At 44.6% G+C, this 23,456-nt stretch overlaps 1 protein-coding gene across 9 annotated transcripts; it reads right to left on the reverse strand.

The window, feature by feature from the left end:
* Nucleotides 1–1,343: 1,343 nt before the first annotated feature.
* TP53INP1 (tumor protein p53 inducible nuclear protein 1) lies at nt 1,344–22,358 on the reverse strand. Of its 9 annotated transcripts, none has more exons than XM_036337751.1 (7): nt 19,670–19,806; nt 18,532–18,651; nt 11,781–12,031; nt 9,803–10,167; nt 7,083–7,120; nt 5,823–6,055; nt 1,344–3,038 (listed from the first exon to the last, which is right to left on the reverse strand). In XM_036337751.1, exons 3-7 carry the CDS (start codon nt 11,887–11,889, stop codon nt 3,007–3,009), a joined length of 777 nt encoding a protein of 258 aa, XP_036193644.1. In that variant the 5' UTR covers nt 11,890–12,031; nt 18,532–18,651; nt 19,670–19,806; the 3' UTR covers nt 1,344–3,006. The 9 variants fall into 9 exon arrangements, with proteins under 9 accessions (XP_036193644.1, XP_036193645.1, XP_036193647.1 ...); XM_036337752.1 differs by lacking the exon at nt 19,670–19,806 and adding an exon at nt 18,758–19,288; XM_036337754.1 differs by lacking the exons at nt 18,532–18,651; nt 19,670–19,806 and adding an exon at nt 22,334–22,358.
* Nucleotides 22,359–23,456: the final 1,098 nt, after the last annotated feature.

Consider the following 23,456-nt stretch of genomic DNA (forward strand, 5'->3'; position numbering starts at 1 on the left):
GATATGGTATTCTTCATTTCCAACTGGTTCTTTTTCATGGTTTCTATGTTGTTTTTTCATGCTGTTATAGTACTAAGATCTTTGAGCATCCTTAGAACCATTACTTTGAACTCTGTATCCAATAAATTGCTTGCCTCCATTTCATTAAGCTCTTTTTCTAGAGATTTCTCCTGTTCTTTCATTTGGGGCCTGTCTCTTTGTGTTTGTTTTTATGTATTAGATAGAACTGCTATGATTCCCAGTCTTCGTGGCCTTATGTAGCAGGTGCCCTGTGGGACCCAGTATGCAGTCTCCTTGATCTCCTGAGCTGGGTTCTCTAGGGATGTCCCTTGTGTGGGTTTTGTGGGCCTTTCTGTTGTAACTGGGTCTTGATGCTGTTAGCCCATTTGTGGGTGGGATATTGACCCCCAGGCTGGCTGACTGTGAGGCTCAACACGGATCAGGGTGTGCAACCTACTGTACAGGTGCTCTCTGTCAGTTATAATTTGCTTTGATCATGTGTCAGATTTTCTGAGGACACCATCCCAGGTTTCTCCTGGCAATTTTCTGGCTTTCTGAGTTAAACAGAATCTTAATACACTAAGTAAATACTCAATCTGGCACCGATTCAGATGAGAAAGGAGTCTGCTTACCTTGTTCTCTACCTCGTACAGGGGCAATCTGCTTTAGCTGTCTAGAGCAGAACCAGCCATGCAGACCCCAAGTCAACCTCCATGACCTTATTTTCATCTTTGGGGTGAACCCCTCCTCCCCTCTGCCCGTATATTATTGTTATCTCAGCAGAGAGATGACAGGAAATCTCCCTTGAAGTAGGTTATGGTTCTAGAGTGCTGATCTTCCCCCAGGGACTCCTTAACACAGAACTTATTCTTTGAGCTTCCTAGTCAACCATTCTCATGTTTACTGGCCTGATTAAAGTAGAGCCACACAATAGGGGGCATTAATGGACCTGGGGTCTGTCCACACTGCCCCTAAAATGTTTTTAAAGATTGGGTCTGCCTTTCTGTTGGAAAAGAGCCATTGAGAATTCACTAAGCTAGCTTGGAAAAGTCTAAAAACCAATGTATTAAGCCCTATATTTGTGGGTGTGTTGTTTTTGTTTGTTTTTTCATAGGTTGGTTGGAGGGAAGAAGTACTGGCTGGGAGTTACCTTCAAATTCATACTCAGTGGTTATTTTAATATACTAATTTTAGTATAATATACTATTTTACACGTTTTTAGAGTGTATATTAAACACATCTTTTGGACAAGTAAAACTCAGCAGCAAATATTTTAAGATATACCTAGTTTTAAGACTAACAGACATAAAGAAAAAAAAAAAACACAGAAAATCTGACAAATGTGAAGTTAAAGGACATTTTATTTACTGACAGATTAAGAACCATAACTCCAGGTGGTGCAAAATGCACCATTGAACCCAATTACAAAGAACTGGTGTTAATACACAATTTTTAAGCAATGCTACACTTATTTTTGGCAAAGTGCTGTATTGTTTAGTCTGTGTATAAAACTGACCAGCTATGAACTAATCAGTATAAAAAATTTCTATAAAAACAGAAAAATTTAGACAGTGGCTCAAGAAAACAAGCTGCCATTTATGCATAGATTGATGTACAGTATACAACCTAACCAAATGTCCCTTTTTTAGATTTCAAGTTGTTGAAAAAGTTGTGTGTCCAGAAACACATCAAGAAGGCACATAGTGCAATCTACAATACTCTTCAGTTTCTACAACTGATGCCCTGCCCTTGAAAAGCAAATGTGTTCACAATTTTACTTGAGAAATAAAAAAACAAAGCCACTTTCTTTAAATAACATACACAGAATTATTGATTAAAGTTCCAAACCTCTGGAGGAAAATACAACCAAAAAGCAAGCAAAACCACTCACACACAACAAACCTGGAAACATACACATCTAATCTCCCCAAGTACTGGTTTTCAGAAGTCCATCCAGAAAAACGAATACTAAAACTTCAGGCAAATATAGAGCAAAACTGGGCATTTAACAATTACACACTTTTAAGAAGTAAGGAAAATTCTCAATAATATACAAAACATTATCTATGTAAGCTGCCTTCCTCTGAACAGTAACTTCTCCCACATAAAGGGTAATGTTGCAAATAGAAAAATATACCCTTCTCGGTTTGCTTTCCAGTACCTTTCTCCACCCTAAACCACTGTGATTGGTGTCAAATTTCAAGTGAAACTGGTACATGGCAAGGCTGACACCAAACATTATGTTGGTTTTCTAAATAAAGCATTTTAAATAAAACTTTAAGCATTACAATAAGTAGATACGGATGCCACTTATAACACATCAACCTGGCAGTGAAACATCCATGGTAGTAGCCCCCCTTCTTTTTTAAAAGAATTTAATCTGTGTGGGGGCCGTATAAAATAAGATAGCTTTAGGATAACGTTAAGGTAACAGGACAAACAGATGCTAGTATCTCCAGCACAAGGAGCAGTCTCTTAACTGATTCTAAAAGCAAAAAAACTAATACTCGGAAACGCTTAAGCTGTCTCCATTCATCTATTTAAGTTTAAGTGTCTATCTTCTGGTTGGAGTCCTTCATTTTTGTTTGTTTCCAACTCAAAGAAAATGAGGATAAGATACTCTTCTTTGCTCTTTTCTCCTAAAAACATAAAAGACAATACATGTCCTTGAGGAGGAAGAGAAATAGCAAAGACAGATTCAATGAAGATGTAAAGGTTACCAACCAGTGTGCTACACAGATCTGAGAAGTAAAAACAGGCAATGCTGAATGGCCCTCTCAAGTTTTAAGTAAATTGTCTTCTTACTAGAATCAAAGTACTGACACAACAGAGAACGCATGTAAAAAGGAGCAGTTTGCATGGAAACTGGAAAAATGAACTGAAAATTAATGTTAAAAAAAGGAATAGGAAGTCAGAAATTCAAACACTTTGCACCTTCTGTAAAAAATTCCCCACTCAGCCAGCAATATAAATGCATTGCCACAGAAGAAAATGGATGGCTGATTTTCAACTTTCAGTGCAGCGCGTCATCCAATCAGCTGAGGAAGAAGTAATAAACATAGGATATACATTATAAAATGTTTTATTAACAAAGACACAAACTTTGAGAAACGTGGTTATAAAAACTAAGTAACTCATTCATAAGCACTGCTGTGTATACCACATATTCCAGACTTTTTCCAAGTAACATTCTATATTATCAGTTTATAAACAGTCAGAGCACTCAATTCAAAGGTGTCTTATTTCTCACTGTGTGCATTTTTAAGAAATATGCATTAAAGCACATTGTAAACCACTAATATTTACAACAGCAAAAATAATAATTTACTTATAATAAATTGTATTTTGGCCGTGTTTCAAAGAATACTTAACTTGTCAACGTCATTACTGGTGTATCTTGTACATAATAGATACCTAACAAACATCTAATGACCAAGAACCTCAACTGAATGATGTAACTAGTTTCTTCAATTCTTATATGTGCCAATTTTAGACAAAAACCACAATATATCACAGATGGTGTGGTAGCCCTTACCCTGAAAAAATATCCCAAAGACTAAAATCATTTGTCTTCCAGGAACAAAGCATAACAAAAAGGTCCAGATAAGGAAAACAAAAAGGCAGTAACTGATAGAGATGTAAATGTGTTTAAGGTATCAGGAAATCTGAAAAAATAAAAAAGGGCCACTCAGTTTTATATAGAAATCTGTTCATGCTACCAAATAAATTCTCAAGGCTGAACTTCTATAGCTCGCGAGGTACTAACAACTTGCATGTAATATATGAAGAGATGCCCACGTAGTCAGAGGCTTACATCAAGAAAACATTTAGCTGGTCTATTTTCAAGTTACCAATATATGGCCCTATAACAGACATGATGTGAAAACATACACACCCTCATGAAAACTCTACCTTATCTCCCAACTCAGGTAAACACAAATAGTAACAAATAACTTCTAGCTCAGTTTGACAAAACTTGACAGACTTGGCCCCTATTAGAAAACAAATAAATAAAGGGGTCATTGAAATGGAAAGGGGAAAGGAGAGAAGGGGCTCTAGATTCTTGCTCTAGAGACATTCCTGGCCCTTCATCAACGCCAGTGGAAGAACCACCTCACGCCACCGTCTGCTGCACTACTTGACCGTTTCTGACCCCACAGTCCCAGTCTGGTCAGAAAAGAGCACAGCTCTTCACTGGAGAAAAAGCTCCCACGGCTCCCCGCAGTGAGCGCTGCAGGGTTCCTGAGAAATAGAGTAATACTTCACATAACTATATGCTGCTTTTTCCTCGGAACATTGTAGAGACGTGTACTTAATTAGGTTTGCAGAAGAGATGGGAAAAGGAGCTATTTAATTTTGAAGACGATACTCCTGTCAGCAGAATGTGCTCTGGATTGTAAGTATGTGCTTAACTTTATTTCAGAAGAAATCGGTGAGTGTGGACGGCGCAGCAGAACCATCACAGCTGCTAAGAAATGAAGTGACTGGCTAGCGGTAAGAAACAGATCTCGTGTTGAGTTAACTGGCCTCGCTGGGCATCAAACGCTGCACTCCGGCCTCCTCAGCACCAACACGGAAGAACAGCTGTGGCAGAAAAACAGCCACGGGCCCCATCCCATCACTAGATTCAGTAGAGAGGCCCTTGGAATCTCACACAAGACCGGCCTGTACAACCCACTTCAAATCAACTGCCAGGGAGGTAACTGCCTGCTCCCCTTTTGGTGGAGGAAACAAGCCAAAGTGGTTAAAGATTCTGCCTGAAGCCAGACTTAAAACAAAAGATGAAAACTGAAGAAAGCCAACCTGTCGCTCTTCATTTGTACACCATGAGAAGAGTCCCCAAGAACTCCCCTTCCCTCGCCTGCCACTGCACCAGGAATACAAAGCCTATCACTGTCCCCGTGCGCAGGTGTAACTATGAAATCACTCAAGTGCCTGGACAAGGACTTTGAATTTACAGCTGATGTGAGGTGGTGAGTGGGCAGAGCTGGCAGGAAAGAATCCAAACAACTTAAATAGTGCACTAACAGGTTAGTTACGGACACACATTTTCCAATTGCAACTTCACAGGTCTACTCTAACCCCTCTGCATGTGAGACAAGTGCTCTCGTCCCACGATACCTGTCCATGTCTGTACCACGTCACAGTCACGCCGGAATTACTGAATGCACTGTTCACTGACTCTTAATGTACCTGAATTCCAAAATGAACTGCATGGCTAATCTGGAAAAAACAACAAAACACCACACACAGAGAAATATATCAAGTTTTCTTTCAAAAGACAATTCAGCCATAATTCCATTATAACTATGGCAACTATAACCTGTTAATGCTCATGTTAGTGTGTAAAAATGTATTCGTTATATACAGAAAAGATTATCAAGTACTGGTCAATAAAGTGTATGGCTGACCCTGAGAATAAATTTTTGCTTACTCAAAAGATTGATTAAGTAATACAAAATAAAATGAAATCGAAAGATGCCTATTCTCAACTTGAGAAGAAATGTCTTTAAAATGCTAATTCATGTACATTTTAATAGATTTAAAGACATCACCAAACACTGCCATTGTATTGATATGTTTCCAAAAATATTCTGAAAAAATTTACCAAAAAGTAAATGTTAAGAGCAAGGCATTATGTGATACACAGCATGTAAATCTGGTTTTCAAGATAGTGTCTAAACGCACTAATAAAACGACTATGTGATTGGTCACCAAGTGGCTATAGAGACTTCACATCCAAACACACACATCCACACACATATGTACAAACCAAGAGAAGCCAACCAACCACACTTGAAATTCTTAGTAATTGTACTGACGTGGGCAGGGCTGGTGGACAGCCCAGCCACTGTGCTTGACTTGCCGGGAGTGGCAATCCCTGGTAAGATTTTGGCGACGAAGGCTATTTCTGTTCAGAGCCTGTCTTTCACTGTGTTCTTTTATCCACTGGGAGGGGCGAAAACTCTTGGGTTGTTCCAGAAAAGCTGCATGAGCAGCAACAGCTGCAACATAGCAGTGAATGTGCTGCCCCACTTCATTTTGAGCTTCCACTCTGAAACAGAAACAAATGGGCATGGATTATATAACAGAGTATGTCAGCAATTCAATTTGCCACACTAATTTATGGTTGAATGAGAACTTAGTGTCTCATGGCTGACAGACAAGTTTATATTTTGTGATCATTCTGACAGACAGTGGTAGAAAGCAGCCAACTTTTAATAGAAATATGCCATATAATTGACAGGTGGTTAATTAGGTAGATTTTTTTTTAAAATAAAAAGTGCTTTACACTTTGAATAAATTTCAATTGCAAAGCAAACGCATTTGCATATGCTTTTCTAGGAAGGAAACTAACATTTACTGAATATCTGCATTTACCAACTATTTTGCAAATATTCTGTATTTTAATTCTTGCCATGATCTTAATAGGAAAATATTTTAATTTCTATGTTTTACTGAACAGAAATCCAAGGCACTGAGATGTGTTAAGGTCACAATGATTAACTAACCAGGATTCTAACACAGATTTCCCTGTGGAGGACATGGTTACAAAGCAGATGAATACTGAGGTCCTGTGGCAAAGCGCCTTCACTGCGTTTTCTGTCTATAAGTACAATGTTCTGGGAAACAAGGTTTACACTGTATTTAACAGAAATACGCACAAGGAAAATCTACTCAACACCTTTCTAGTAAGGAGCAGCCACTCATTACTAGAACAATATTTGCATAACAGTATTATAAAGACCCTTGGCTACAAACCATATGATTATTATGTTTTCTATATTAAAAGCTAATGAAATAGGATATATCTAAACTACACTGGAGAGTTTTAAGATTTTTAAGGGATATTTTACACAGGAAAGGCAGTTATAGTATACTGTTTGCAATAACTAGAGGAAAACACTGTTCTTTTTTAAATATAGTTTTTTAAAAAACATAATGGAAGCAGGTCCCATTAAGAAACTAATAAAGAGAAGTTAAAATGAAGACTGGTTCTTAAAAGGTGGCACCTTGAGTCCTTAACCTCCCTGCTCAGACTGATAACACATATCACACAGGCTCAAAGCGAATATACTTACTCTGTGCCAGTGAGTCTTATAAGCAGCTTTTCCTGGCCCTACAATGTTAAATGGTGAGCTATTAAATCACTAGTAAGATTTGAAATACTATTTAATTTTACTATTAGAATGTAGTCAACTTTTCTATATTTTAACTGGTTTACTATGGGTCATGAAAGGCACATATATTACTTAAGATTATAGTATTTGTAAAGGTTAAAACACAATAAAACACACAAGCTGAAGCTCATCTGTACTTATAAAGCACCTTGCTTTTATGTGCTTTGTACTAATATTTTCAAGGATAAATAGAATGAAAATGATCTAACTTTTGAAAAACATGATTTATTTCCTGTTCAGAAAATACAAATAATTACTACATAACCATTTTCCTAATTTTGGTAACACCTAATTTCTATCTTGATTTAGTAGGCTTTAAAAGAATTTCAAATCCAAAAATAAGGATATTAAGAAATATTTTAGTTATTATAATAACTTGCAGTACTTCATGTTCGGAAAGAATTCATATGAAGTTAAATGTGTTTTTTGAACTGTTACATATGGAGAAGTACGTACTTACTTCCCTATGTGTCATTATTAAAGTATAAAAAGATACAAAAACAAGATAGAAGAAATGACAGTCTCACTGCTGCAGAACTACAAACATACAACCAAATGCAGTGCAAGGCCTGCACCGGACGCTGCTTTGTACAAACTGGACGAAATGCTCTGGGCTCCATGAGGAAATCTGAGCATGGTTTTTGTAGCAGATGCAATGAAATTTTACTAAAAAAAAAAAAAAAATAGGTGGAGATCATTGCCTGAAGCAGCAGATTATAAAACAGCATATGCAGCTTGATCCCATGTAGGTTAAAAATGGGGTATATGTGTGTGCACACGGGCGCACAAGGACATACAGGAAAAACAATCTGGAAGGCTATGCCCTGGGGTCACAGCAGTATTCCTCTCGGGGTAGACGAGTGTCATTTCCAGTTTCTGCACATTGGCATTGTCTATTTTCTGCAATACATATGTACTGCTTCTGTGATAATGTTATTTCCAAAGCTGCTGAATATACGTATATACATACTTATATATAATATATATATATACTCATACATACAGACACACATACTTTAAAATATTGAAGAGCATATATACAAATGACAGTAAGTTTAAAATGACTATTAATCATGCTAAATTCTTGAATGGAATTTCTCAAAGGTGAGATCAGAATCAGGAAGAATTTTTAAGAACTGAAGAAATTAATTTGAATTAAGTATGACACAGTTAAATCAGTATCACCTCCAAAAAAAATTATATTGTAAATTTTTGTTGGAATGCCTGAAACACTGACCTCTTAATAAACTTATGGTGCTGAATAAAGTGCTAATTAAGGTCACATTTCCCATCAAAGATCTTACCTAGTAGAAAGCCTGGATAACTATATAAGCAAATTGTTTTTCAATCTGGTACAAGCATATGTTTATCTTCCTTCAAGATAATCTACAATATCGAGACTTAAGAGTACAGCAAACTCTGGTAAAGTTAACAAATTAATGAGCTGTCTGGGCTTTGTTTATATTTGGCAAACAGGAAATAGAAGATACACACAATGGTCTAGTTTGCAGAGTCAGAGCTTGGACGATCCAAAAAGAGGCCCTTAGGAGGACACCACCAACCACAGGAATATTCTGAACTGCTCCAAAGAATCGAGTTCACCTGCCCTTGCCAGGTGTTAAAGGCATTAAGGCAGCGCAGCGTCCTAGCAGTACTCTACAACACAGGGAACCTTCCACTCATGTCCATCATGGACAAGCCAGACTTGGAGCTAATTAGCTGCCATGAGCTTTATTTTATGGGAGGAGCAATCCTGAATATATCCCCGGATAAAGGCCACAAACTGTCTCTAAGTTTGCTCTGGAACATAGCAAACGTCACTGGCCAGGCACTCTCCTTGAACCTCTCTAGGCCCTCAACCCACCTGGCACTGAAACAGCCTGTCAGGCCACGCGGCTTCCCACCCATGTGTCAACAAACACTGGGGATGAAACCTTTCCTCTCTGAGGCAGAAAACAACTCTGAGCAAAATGTTTTAGTAAAACAACCATTTTACTTCATGCCTACGATATCTCAGGTTTTCAAGGTTAAGAGCCATTTGAAGTGACCTCGCTAGGACTACTTGGAGGAGGAGAGTTTTATTTTAAGACATACTATTCTTGTCAAATGTGCTACTCTCAATCCGCTGTACAGTACCAGGGTTAGATTCTAAGCAGAAATGCCAGTCTTTTCTTTCCATGCATTAGCCAAATATTATAAATGGAACGGCTCTCCATTATATAACTGGAGCATGCTATAATATTTTTCTTTTTTCCCCCATGATATCTTATATTTGAATGTCATTCATACAAAATCATCCTCTTCCCTTAAGTGCTTACTACTGAAAATTACTCAGCATGTCAGCTTTCTGCAAAATAAATACGTGTTTATTTAGGTCAGAAATGTTAACATGTGCATTGAAGACAAAGAAAAAACAGATTAAGAGGAGATATAACTTTAAAAAAAAATCTAAATTGAACAAGTTTTTTATACCATCAGCTGCCTTGTGCACTATGCACATACTTCCATAAATCTCTAACAAAATTACTCTTGCGCCTTCTAAAAACTTAGCTTTGGATTGTAGTAAAAATAAATAAAATACATGCTAACCAGAATGCCTGTGGAGAGAAGCAAATACTTACGACGTACCTGGGGCCGCTGGCGTTGTGAAGTTCGTCAGCCCCACAGCTGGCCTCGTGGAGACCAGGGCAGGAGTTATGCACGGCGTACACAGACATGCTGGGGTGTTCGATGAGTAGGTTCTCCATCGGGCTGGTTTCCACCTTGAGAGTGGTCAATCCTCCGGCGGTGAAACACGGCGGAGGGGTGATGAACCAGCTCTCTTCCATCGGACAGGGCTCAAACTGGAGGAAGCAGGAATCACTTGTATCAGCCAAGCACTCAAGAGATGCAGGTAGACAGGAAAAGACTGAAGGATGTTCGGTAGGTGACTCTTCAATGATGTCTTCATCCTCGTCTTCTGCTGCCGACAACCCAGTGCAAGTGTCTAGACCGGAATCCACATGCCGTTGAAATCCCACAGGAGGATGAGTGTCACAACGATATCACGTCAGAGAACAGAAAAAGGAGAGCGATTCTATTAGCTGATGCTCACATTCCTTCATTTAATTTTTTAAAATTTATTTTTATTGATTTTAGAGAGACAGGGAGAGAAACATCAATTAGTTGTTCCACTTATTTATGCATGCATTGGTTGATTCTTGTATGTGCCCCGATGAGGGACCGAACCTGCAACAATAGCATATTGGGATGATGCTCTAACCCAGTGGTTCTCAACCTTCCTAAGGCCAAGACCCTTTAATACAGTTTCTCATGTTGTGGTGACCCCCAACCATAAAATTATTTTCATTGCTACTTCATCACTGTAATGTTGCTACTGTTATGAATCGTAATGCAAATATCTGATATGCTATATGTGTTTTCCGATGGTCGCGACCCACAGTTTGAGAACCGCTGCCTAACCAAATGAGCTATGCCGGCCAGGGCACATTCTTTTCTTTTTTAAAAAATGTGTTTTTATTGATTTTAGAGTGAGAGGAAGAGGGAGTGAGAAATAGAAACATCAATGAGAGAGAAACATCAATGGGCTGTCTCTTGCACACACCCTCACCACCCCCACCCTGCCTGGGGATCAAGCTCGAAACCCAGGCATGTGCCCTGACCAGGAATCGAACCTGCAACCTCTTGGTGCATGGGACGATGCTCGACCAACTGAGCCACACCAACCAGGCTTCCTTCCTTTATTTAGGTCAGAAACAAAATCATTTCTGTTCACTCATAGACTATAAAATAATGTCTGAGCACTGTGTATGTGTGGTGTATCACTGTATGGGGTGGATTATGTTGGCTTTGCAGGAAGGTTTTCAGACTATTTCTGTTCTACCGAGTAAACATGTAACCAGCCATATGGTTTTTGCTTATCTAGTCTGAGGGTTTTCTATTAAAGTGCTCCTGATTTGCCCAGCCAGTGTGGCTCAATGGTTGAGTTTCAACCATGAACCAAGAGATTATAGGTTCGATTCCTGGCTAGGGCACATGCCCAGGTTGCTGGCCCAGGCCTCAGTTGGGGGCACGTAGCACTGATGTTTCTATCACCTTTCCTTCCTCTCTCTCGAAAATAAATAAAAACATTTTTTAAGTGCCCCTGATTTGATCAGGGTATAAGAATTGCAAAACTGGAACATCTAATGTCAATCAATTTCATTAAGTGATCACCTAGCACAGGATGTTTCTGCAACTTAAAAAATATATATGTTTTTATTGATTTCAGAGAGGAAGGGAGAGGGAGAGAGAGAGAAACATCAATGATGAGAGAGAATCATTGATCGGCTGCCTTTTGCACACCTCCTACTGGGGATCAAGCCCGAAACCCAGGCATGTACCCTGACCAGGAATCGAACTATGACCTCCTGGTTCATAGGTCAACACTCAACTACTGAGCCACAATGGCTGGGCTGTTTCTGCAATTTTTTAATACAAATTTTTGTTTATTTACTTTTAAGTCTTAAGAACCTTCAAAGTTTTTGATTTTCTTATGCAAAAACTAAGAGGCAAGTGTTTCCACTTTTGCTGGATGATTAATGGCAGAAGATACCTTACCGATGAAGTCGACAAGAATCCATTCATCATCTTCCTTCTCACTAAATTCTGGTTCTTGGTTGGAAGTATTGCCTTCACCCAAAAACATTTTGTTCAGTCTCTGGAACATTGTTAAGGCAAGACTGAGACTTTGGCTGGATGTCTTTATAGCTGAGATTTCAAAACCGTCTTTAGTCAGCCTGATGCACTGACAGGAGATTAAAGTGCACAAGGTGCTTCTTCAGTTTCGGCAGGGAGGAGAGTCATTATCCCTAAAATAAAACAAAAATAAGGTTATTTCAAATCAGCATCTCTTTATATAATATGTGTATGTCGTTTCAGAAGTGCACACACAGGGTTAACCAGGTGGTTCAGTTGGTTGGAGCATTGTCCCATGCACCAAAAGGTTACAGGTTAAACTTCCAGTCAGGGCACATACCCAGGTTGTGGGTTCCATCCCCAGTCTGGGAGCGTACGGGAGGCAACTGATTCATGTTTCAATTCATTTCTCTCTCTCTCTTCTCTCTCTCGCTTCCTCCCTTCTTCCCTCCTTCACTCCCTCCCTCTCTCTCTCTGTAAAAATCAATTAAAAAACCAAACACGCCCTAACCAGTTTGGCTCAGTGGATAGAGCGTCGGCCTACGGACTGAAGGGTCCCAGGTTCGATTCCGGTCAAGGGTATGTACCTTGGTTGCAGGCACATCCCCAGTAGAGGGTGTGCAGGAGGCAGCAGATCGATGTTTCTCTCTCATCAATGTTTCTAACTCTCTTCCTCTTCCTTCCTCTATGTAAAAAAATCAATAAAATATTTTTAAAAAAAACCACAAAAACCAAACACATCCCTGGGTGAGGATTAAGAAAATTACATAAAAGTGCACACATACACCCTAAGAAGAAAGCACATGCCTTAGCCTTCAGTTACAGCTGTTCCTTTCCTGCAAGAGCCAAACATAAGATCTGCAATAGCCATTACTTACAAAACATAAATGAGTGCTCAAACACAACCTTTCAATGCCTTAAAATGTGAAATAAAAAGCAAAGAGTTGGCATAGATACAGAAAACAGACTGATGGTTGCCAGAGGGGAGGAGGGTTGGGGGACTGGGTAAAAAAGTTGAAGGGTTTTAGAAGTACAACTTGGTAGCTACAAAAGTTATGAGGATGTAAAGTACAACGTCGGGAATATAGTCAATGATGTTGTCATAACCACGTATAGTACCGGGTTGGTACTTGAATTATGCGGGGGACACTTTGTAAAGTACATGACCGTCTAACCACTCTGATGAACACCTGAAACTATACGGAATGTAAACTGTAATTAAAAGATAAAAAATTTTCAAAAACTGAATGGATTCAGTGCTTGTAGAATTTACTTTCACAGCCCAATTCAGGCTGTGCCTCTGGCCTGGAAGGGTCCCAAGCCGCCGCCCGCTCCCAGCCCGTACTGGTGTGGCGAGCACTGTCTCACCCACAGGACGTGGACCTCTGTGGCTAGAGTGACAGCTTCTTCAGGGCAGGGACAATGCCGTTCATTTTTGTTGCCTCAGCTCTTAGTGCAGCATCAAATCCAAAACGGAAATTTAACTGTTTATCATATGAATTAGGAACGGTTTCTTGTAAATAAAATGGTAATTCATTCTAGAATTCATTTTTTTAAAAAAATATATTTTATTGTTTTACAGAGAGGAAGGGAGAGGGATAGAGAGTTAGAAACATCGATGAGAGAGAAACATTGATCAGCTGCCTCCTGCACACCCCCCACTGGGGATGTGCCAGCAACCAAGGTACATGCCCTTGACCGGAATCGAACCTGGGACTCTTGAGTCCAAAGGCTGACGCTCTATCCACTGAGCCAAACCGGTCAGGGCGAATTCATTTTTTTAATAAGGTAAGAGCATTGTGAGTAAAAATACTATTGGAGACTTGCAAAGAAAAAAAAAAAAAAGGAGGGAAGGACTTGGTTCTTTTTCACACCTTTGCTTTTACCATAAGGGATAAATTGGAATTTATTTCATTATAAATTTATACATTTAAATAATTTCAAGCTGCAATACTGCTTTTCTGTAAGTAGAGGAGCAAAAACTAGATATTAACAGTCTTGCAATATGATAGTCAATTGCCCAGGAGCTGCCGAATGAACCCAGTGATAGTGTCCCCCTATGCCAGGCCCTCATCTTCCCCTGGCTCATTTCCTCTTGTGCTCTGTATTTCTGGTGTGTGACTATAAGCATACCTAACTGCATGTAAAATCAGCAAGTACTGCACACTTTAAGCTTCACAATTCCTACAGCTGGCATGGAAAAACTGACACTGTAGGAAACGAAGGTGGAAACAGCCATTCACTGTGCAGGGGCAGCAGAGGTCCGTGTGCCCGGCTCAGTGCTGGCTCTGCGGCTTCCGTCCTGTGAGTTGGGAAGTTAACACTGTTGCCACTGGCAGCAGTCCACCTCAGGGAGTTCTGGTGAGTTCTAAATGAGGAACTCCAGCCTTGTCTGATCTTATTCCAGGTTTATGTATTCATGTCTCCCTGGTTACCTGAAGAGCCTATCAAAGCTAACACCAAAGAGAACTTTTAATTTTCCCCACAAACGTAGGCACCGCCCTTCATCCCATGCTGTGAGCAGCAGCAGCATCCCACAGTTACCCTTGGCTTCCTTCCCGCCTGGCCGCCCTCCCTGTTCCCCATCCCTCCACTCCTCCCAACTGTCAGCAAGTGCTCTTGACTCCAGCTGCCTGTGTGTGGCTCAACCCACCTACTTCCCTCCACCACTCTCATCCTAGTTGAAGACAACCTTCCTGGTGTCCCCCCCACTCTGCCAGTCACCACCTCCAAGGTGAGATCCAAGGGTTCTGTGGTTGAGCATCAACTTATGAACCAGGAGGTCAGGGCGCATTGCCAGGTTTGCGGGCTTGATCCCCAGTAGGGGGCGCACATTTAGGAGGCAGCCGATCAATGGTTCCTTCTCATCATTGATGTTTCCCTCTCCCTTCCTGAAATCAGTAAAAAAATACATATACAAAAAAATGAAATGAGATCATGCAGGCAACCTCTTGGCAAGGCATTTGGCACAAAGTTCTCAGTCAACATCGACTATTCTACAAATACTTATTGAGCACTCAGTAGGCATCAGACGTAGTGTTACATGCAGGGAAGACATTGGTAAATAAAGCCCTCCATGGCGAGTGTAACAATCGGCGTGATATATGCCATGGAAGAGGTACTGGTTGTCCCTCAGGTCTACGCAGGAGGAGGTCAGGGAAAGAAGAACCCCTTCAACAGTGACTTTAATCTTGAGTGGCTGAGACGATCGAGAATGGAGGAAGGGGAGAAGGAAACCTGCCACTGAGAGAGGAGGCACCTTCAGTCTGTCTAGGATTCAGGTGGACAGTTGAGCACAGGCTGGATGGGGCGACGCGATGAAAGGGAGGGGAAAGTCAAGGATGACCCAGGTTTGGCCAACTGGAGGATGGTGAGACCATTCACTGGAACAGGAATACTGCATAGGGTGCAGGTTGCACATTCTGGACAGGGTGAATTTGGGAAACCTCACGGCATGCACCTGGCGGTGTCTAGTAGGCAACTGAATATAGGGCTTTGGAGCTCAAGAGCACAGCCTCGGCTGGGGGCACAGACTTGGGAGTTGTCAACGCAGAGTGGGTGACAGAAACCATAAGAGTGGATGGGACCACTAAGGAGGATGAAAGGTGCCTCACTAAATGACACTTCTTTTTCTCATGAGCATGAGCCTTGAATCCATAACTTCAGACTTCTGACATTTCACTTTTAAAAAAAAATCCTCACCAGAGGATGTTTTTCACTGATCCTAGAGAGAGGGGAAGGGATGGAGTAGAGAGAAACATCAATGTGAGAAACAATGATCGGTCACCTCACACATGTGCCCCGACTGGGGATCGAACCTGCAACCTGGATATGTACCCTGACTGGGAATTGAACCCATTGGCGCTCTAACCACTGAGAAACACCGGCCAGGGCTGACACTTCACTTCCAAAGCAATCATGGCTAGCTGTAAATGAGTTAGAATCTGTAGCTCATGAGATTCCTGGTTCACATTTTTACATCCAAATTGGACTGTTACAATTGTTTGGCATGCTATTATGACTATGTAGTACTACGAATGTGTCTTCAAATCAATGACATTTGAATACTTTTGCGGTCACAACCCTCCCCCTAAGCCATTAAATATGAAAACAGGTAAACAGGAAGTGTCACTGCGTAACAGTCTTCCTGAAACCCTTCTGGAAAGCAACGTGGCCAAGTCGTAAGGGCTGGAGCTCTAGTCTGAGAATGCAAATTCAGCTTTATGTTCCATGTACAAGTTAGGAGAAAGTGGGATATGTAGTTCGCCTGCCGTTCTGTGGTGTGACACCTATCCCAAAGATGGACAGTCACAAGCTTTGGTGTAAGTAAAGGTTTTGCATATATAAACTAGAAGGGAAAAAGTTATTTTAAACATCTCTGCTCCACTTCTCTTACATATGGAGGTTAGGGGGTGGGATGGCAGAGGACACACCCACAGGAGAACCCTTGCTTATCCTAAGGGAACTCCGTGTCCCCCAACTGTGATGCTACATGGGGCCCAGACCAGACAAATGGCAGCTGTAAGACAGAAAACACTGCTGGGGTCACTGTGGTGGGGAGCTGTGGGTTCCCAAACTGCAAACTGCCCCTCTGGCTACAGCTCCAAACCCACGAGATGGAAGCCAGCTTGTCTTGAACACACACCACCCTGTCCCAGGAAAGGGGTCTGTGTCCGGGGGAGCTTTTCCATGGGGTGGCACACGCCAATCTTTTGTTTTCCTGCAGTCAGAGGCGGCTGCCAAGTGTCCCAGGCCCTGCAAGGGCACCCAAGCTGGGGTGCGCCGTGTTCAGGAGCACAGCCAGGCAAGAGGCTCATCCTCATCTCTCAAGTCACTGCTGGTTTTTCAGTGACACACCTGTTGGTTCCCAGGGGAAGGATACAGAACGGAGTCTTGCCTAGCCTCCCGGTGACCCAGGGACTCTCTACCCAGTCACTGCCACTCTGGGCCTTGGCTCCCACCAGAACAGTGTTCTCCACCCGGCTGTTTCCATGTGGAGCTAAAGAGCAAAGCAGGAGGGACTTCACTCCTCACCACATGTCTCTGACTTTCTGATAGTCACAACTCTAGGGCAATGATAAAGCTGCAGTGAAAATCCCCAGGACAGGTTTACAAACACAGCTCCGAATTCAGTCGAGGCCTAGGCGGGTGGCGCTGCTTTTTGGGGGGCACCTGCAAGCCTTCAGCCTTAACCAGCCTCCACTGAGCAGGCTCACCCCAGTGGAGAAAGAAGACGAAGTGCCTGTTGGGGCCCCAGCATTTCAAGGCAGCTTTGTCCCTGTAACCCTGGCTCAAAACACCTCCCTTTAAAAAATGTCCTTTTCATTAGAAAGTGAATGAAATAACATTATAGAAAGTTTAGAAAAGAGTTATTATTCCATGTCTTGTTGCAGCCATGGTTAGCGTAGGGTACATTTTGCTCTAGCCTTTCCTTCTACACGTTTCTTTTTATCATTAGTGAGAGTCTAGTGAAAGCAGTTTTGTATCCTGTTACTTAACATTTCATCATCAATGTTTTGCATATTACACGAGTAGAAATGCTCTGTGAGCAGAGGAAGGTGGCTGAGTTGATACTTCTGGGGAAGAGCATTCTAGTTTGAGAAAGGGAGCTTGAAGGAGCTTGTTAGCTTGAAGGCACCAACCTACAGGCAGCCTGGCTCTGGTGTCAGCCTGCTGTGTTTGATCTTGGCTCTGCTACTTGCATCTTGCCTGAATTTAGGATATTTAGTAACTTTTTATGCCTGAGTTTTCTTACCTCCAAAATGGGGATTAGTAAGGATTAAGTGTAAACCACTTAAAATAGCACCTGGCACATAGGAGGTATCCGGTAAATATTAACAAGTTCATGTCAGTTGTTGACTGTGAGCAAGTAATTCAGCATCTTTGGGTCTGAGTGTCTTTATCTGCAAAATGTTTATATAATAATCTGAGCTACAATTTACTGGGTGCTGATGGTATGTGACAGGGACTTGAGGTACTTACGTGTCCCAATGTAGTACTAAGAAAACTGAGGCTCAGAAATTCGGTAACTTGCTCAAAAGTGACAGAGCCGATGAGGGGAGGAGCTGGCATTAGAGCCGCCATTGCTTTTCACTGCACAGGCTCTCAGGCTCCTCCCAGCCTCAACTCTGGCTCTGTGAACTTGAGAACAGCACTTTTCAGTTGGGTTTGGCTGCCAGTAGGCGGCTCCAAAAACAACATTAAAAAATAAAAATCCCACAACTTTGATGATCTAACTTCTGTGTACAGATGCGGCTTCTTGACAGTTTCGAAATACCAGGTGGCTAAACTAAACATATCCTCATTGAAAAGCAGCCTCAAAATTATCTTTCTCTTTACATCCCGTCCCCCTCACTATTTTAGAAAAATAAACATGCTGATTTGAGTAATTTAAAATCCATGTTAAACGTCAGGAAATTCAAGCAAGAAAGTTGTAGTTGCTTGTCCCACTTTGACCCTTATTCCTCTAGTACTACAGGGGGGTAGTCTTCCAGGGACCCATCAGTGTTGGCCTGGAGGCTGAATGACAGTGGACAAAGACAGCTATAGGTGGTAAATCATGGCCTGTTAACCTTGAACTTTGAAAGTAGGGCCATTCCCTAAAGAAACATAAAGGAGCACTCACAGAAAAGAACAAAAAATAGAATGAAAAGGAAAAAAAAGAGAGAGAGACCTTGGTCACAGAAATTAGTTAAGACCCTGTTCCAGGCGGGACCTTTGAAAATCATGCTGCCAGTTCAGAATTACAGTGGCCACAACTTAAAATCAAAAGCTTCCCAAGCGCTGTTCACATCTGCAATGAAAAACGTATTTCAATTACCGAGCAATGTCAGGATCCTTATCACTTCCCTTCACTGACCCCCACAGGCCACTTCCCCCAACCCTTTCCCCAAACCTACTTTGTATTCAGAAAAGTGTTACTTTTAGCAACATATGCGCAAGTCCTGCCAAGTTACAGATGGGAAAGGCGTTCTTCCTTAATCTACTTTAAACTGGAATTAACAGGAGATGATGAGCAGACATAATTGGGTAATACCAATGAAAAGAAGAAAACCTCCCTTAAATTCATCTCCATCTCTGAAAGAGAAAACACTGTCCTTTTAATGGGCCTTGTGTAAGTTCCTCTCTCTGGGCCTCGGGTTTCCTATCCATAAAATAACATCATAAAGCACCCAGCATGTAGGGCGCCTCGCAAACCCGCCACCAGCGCGGATGAAAATGATCAGGATTTTAATCCCGATGGGTCAGCGCTCTCTGCACAGGTGCAACCTCAAACCGTGATGCGCAGAACCCGCAGGGCCACGAGCCCGCCACGGAGAGGTGGGCGGGCGCTTCGAACGCTTCGGCGGCGGCTGCGGGTTCCGGGAGCCGCCGGGCCCACGGTGCCCCGAGGGCGACCCGGCCGGGCGGGCAGGCGGAGGGGGCGCGCGGGGCGCAGGGACCGGGACGACGCACCAGGGCGGCGCCCAGGAGCCCCCGGCGGGCAGCCCCAGCCCCAGCCCCAGCCCAACGGCCGAGCGCAGGAGGTGGAGGGGAGCGAGGAGGCGGAGGAGGTCCGGCCGCGGCCCAGAAAGCAGGGCGCGCTCGGGGGAGGAGGCAGAAACCAAACACCAACCGCCACCCTGCGCCGGCCAGGCCCGGCCCAGGTCCGCGAGGTCGCCTCCGCCGCACCTGGGCCGCGGGCCCGCCGAGGGCGGGGAGGAAGCCGGAGTCCGGGGAGCGCACGGGCCGGGCGCGCGGGTCGGGCAGCGCCGTCGGGGCGGCCGGGGAGCGGACGCGGCCCCCACCCCAGCCCCCCGCCCCGCACTTACGTGGGCCCGACCGGCGGCGGAGCAGCAGCGCCTCGCCCCGCGGAACCGGGCGGCGCGGGCGGAGGTGGCGGCGGCTTGGGGACTGCGCGGCGCCGGCCTCGGAGCTGCCGCTGCCCCGCCGGCCGCCTGCGCCTTTTGTTGTTGTGCGGCGCCGGGAACAGCTGATCCGCCGCCCCGCCCGGCGCGCCGGCCCCTCCGCCAATCGGGGCCGCGGGGGCCGCGGGGCCGCCCTGCGAGAGGCTGTCGCCAACGCACGTGACCTGGCGCCGGGCCGCCGACGCTCCGGGTGAGAAACAAGCCCGGGCAACAAAGCGGGCGGCCGGCGGCTCGGGGCGTGGTGGGCCCGGCGGGCCGCGCGGGCGGCGAGGGGGGCTGGGGTGCAGCCCGGGGACCCCGCCGCGGGCGGGGCGAACGCCGAGGCGGCAGAGCGCCTTGGGCCCGTGGGTTGTGGATTCAAGTCCTTTGTTGTTGTTGTTGCTGCAAGAGGAAAATGAAGGGCATGGAGAGTGTTGGAGCCTGAAGAACCCAGAAGGCCCCTCCAGGCCCCTGGAGCCCGAAACCCGAGTTGCGGCCCCAGCTGGTGTGGCTCAGTGGGTAGAGCGCGGCCTGCCTGCTGACTGCAGGGTCCCGGGTTCGATTCCCGGTCAAGGCACATGCCCGCGTGGTGGGCTCAGGCCAGGAGGCAGCCGATCAATGATGCTCTCTCAGCATTGATGTTCCTCTCTCTCTCTTTCGCTCTCCCTTCCTCTCTGAAATCTATAAAAATATGTGTTTTTTTTTTTAAATAAACCCGGAAATGTGGCAGGTCGGGCAGGCCCACTTCTTGGGAAGAAAGTCTGGCTCCAGAGACAGAGGGTGCGGGCCACCCTTTGAAGGTCGGGACCGGCACCACCAGGCTGAAGTCATTGATACCGGCTGCTGACAACTTGCCCGCGGGCTCAGCATTCAGCCTGGGGGAGGGCGAGGCAGAGGAGGCCTCAGACCAGGCCCTGGAGGTGGAGACAGGAACCCCCAGAAACCCTGGAGGAAGGAGGTTTAGAAGACCTGATACCCCCCCCCTCCCCGCCCCCGCCAGGCTCTGATCAAAGCTCTCCACCATTAGACCTGCGAACTGTGGGCAGTCCCCGCGTGGCCTGCCTGCTCCCCTGATGATTCAGAGTGAGAAGAAAAGGAGACAGTGGGCTTGGAAATGCTTTCCAAACCAAAGCTCTGGACGTGCACGTGTCTGGCAAAGGCAAGGGAGCCATGTGCATGCACGCCTGTTCTCCTGTGGATCCTGTGTGGACTGAGGTGCAATTCTCTGACCCAGGGTGGGACTCGTAGCAGCAACCTGCAGCAGGTATAGCGTACACTGCAGTCTGTGAAAGACGCGCACAGGAATCCCATGTTCAGTGCACTTCCAACAATACTGATTTCAAAGGATGCACATCAAAGTGCAGGGGATTATCTGACACCCAGAAATAATAACCAAAATGTGGTGGCCATTTGACTTTTTCTCGGGAGGCAGACCAAGCCTGTGGCTTGTGGACTGGACAGTCTCACGGCATTGAGCATGCTTTGGGTTTTAGGTTTTGGCAAATCAGGCTCATCCTAATATTTTCTAGGTCTGGAGTCCTAGAATCTCTTGTTCCGTAGGAATCTATGAAGAGATCCTCTTTCCATTCAGAACCAAGGCATGATCGTTATAAGGGTCTAATTTTTAAAGGTCAAATCTAGACTCATCTTTTCCAACTTGGTAAGTTCTATCACCAGTAAGGCAAAATGGAGAAGCGCACAATACCTCGTTAGGACTGAGAAAACAACACGAGGCAGACAATGTTTTCAAAGATGGTCACACAATATCTCCTGCATCGGGAAGCGGAGTCTACTTTTCCTCCCCTGGAATCTGCGTTTGGCCCTGTGACTGATTTAACCAATAGAATGTGGCAGAAAACTTGTCCTAGGACTTCCGAGGCCAGGCATGAAGAAAGCCCGACAGCCGCTTTGCATTCTGGGAGAAGCCGGCTGCCACATAAGCAGAGACCACCATGCCGTGAGGAAGCCCAAGCTCCGTGGAAAGGCCAGTGGCAAAAGCAAGCTGCGTGGCCAGCCCCTGGAGAGTTAGCCCGTTCCAGCTGAGACCTGGGCATATGAGTGAAAAAGCCCCCCAGGACGTGGCAGCCCTCGCATGGAAGAGATGAGGCATCCTTCCGGGGACCTGCCGCCATCGCAGGACTGTCAGCAAATAAGTGATTGTTGCTGTCAGGCCCTCGATACTGGGGTGGCTTTAAAAGTAGCAATAGGTCACCGAAACACAAAGCCGAACAGCAGAAAGACTCCTAGCACAAAGGGGAGTTTCAGGGATAAAAACATTTTTTATCTTAGGCATCATTTGCTTTCTGTGTACTCTCTCACTGACTTAGAATTTTCTCACCTGGTGCTTGTTTATCCCAGTGGTGTATGGGGGGGGGGGGGGGGCGCGGGGAGGACGGGCCAGCTGGGAGAAGTCTGCCCCTGTAAGGGATGCGTATTTTATCACTGATATTTTTTGGGAACAGTTTGAGCATGAATATAATAAAAAACAAACGGACTCTTAGTCCATTTTAAAGTTCTCCACACACACACACACACGCACACACACACACACACACACACACACACAGAAATTCACTGCTTATTGCCTACCTGGGGTCGGTCGTTGCCACTGCATCCCTTTTGGTCTGCCACTGGTTTACAGACACACATGCAGCAAAAGCGAAACCCAGGAGTGATGCCATCTCCACAGGAGAGATCTGTCTGAACACAACCCAACCGTCACACTGCACAGCTGCAAGCCAGCCTCTCATCCGTTGGTTGACAAAGACCCAGCCAGGTTCCCTGCCCAGGCAGACCCGGGGAATCCAGCCATCCTTTCATGCAAAGGCTCATGCTCAGTGGGTTGCTATAGTACCCACTTCCAGCCCACCCCTGCTGTGGGGAGTGACCCTTCCCCATCTGTCGGAGTCCTCCCATCTGTTTTCCATGGGGCTCAATGCACTCCCTCGTCTAACCCAACAAAGGGATTCAACCTCAAGTGTTTTTGTTCTGAAGGACCACAGGGCAGGACCACATTTATGCCAACACCCAGAAACAATACAGCGACTGCCCCCTCCTCTGCTAAGAAAGGCAGGCTGTGGCTGTTGCCCTGCCAGTTGCATGAAGGCTGCTAGAGAACGTTGTTTCCTGCCAAGCTGCAGGTGGGGACCCCATAGGGTGGCTACTCAGCGAAACCCTGGGGCAACGAACAAGTCATCCAGTCTGTTCTGAATCGATCAGTAACTACGGTCTTCTGAGCTGCTACCATCTAGTCAGCAGGCCAAGTGTCTGGAAAGGATAGGATAGTTTTTTATTAGAATTGCATTTTGGGAGAACAATCCTTGGTGTTCCAGCAAAACCTACTGTCCTAAGAAAGGGGAAAAGGTCCGTCTTGGTCTCCAGAGAGCCTGGAGCAGAAGGAAGCAAGAGGTTTGTGAACTCCACTTTCTGAAATAAAACAGAAATCTAAGTGGGCTGCCTGTTACCATCTCTGGAAGAAGGGTATACGTATGACCGCCTTTGAAGATCCTGGGACCTCTCTAGGCCCACATTTTAGTTTCTTTAGCCCTATGCCACATGGCGATGAGAAATACAACCTGAAAATGAGAAGGCTCCGTGTGCCGGCGGGGGCACCAGGAAGGAGAAGGGGGATGGACCGCCTCACGCGGCAGCCAGGCTGTAGGGACGGGAGGCCTCAGAGCTGCGGTAGCGGATGCTGGGTGATGAGTGACCC

Source organism: Myotis myotis, unplaced genomic scaffold, assembly GCF_014108235.1.
Source record: "Myotis myotis isolate mMyoMyo1 unplaced genomic scaffold, mMyoMyo1.p scaffold_m19_p_16, whole genome shotgun sequence".
Lineage (NCBI taxonomy): Eukaryota > Metazoa > Chordata > Mammalia > Chiroptera > Vespertilionidae > Myotis > Myotis myotis.

Coding starts and splice junctions, on each gene's coding strand:
- TP53INP1 (XM_036337754.1), bottom strand. CDS start 11,889: ATGTTCCAGAGACTGAACAAAATGTTTTTGGGTGAAGGCAATACTTCC. Junction 10,168..11,780: donor GATTCTTGTCGACTTCATCG/GTAAGGTATCTT, acceptor ATTCCGGTCTAG/ACACTTGCACTGGGTTGTCG. Junction 7,121..9,802: donor CCAGCGGCCCCAGGTACGTC/GTAAGTATTTGC, acceptor TTAACATTGTAG/GGCCAGGAAAAGCTGCTTAT.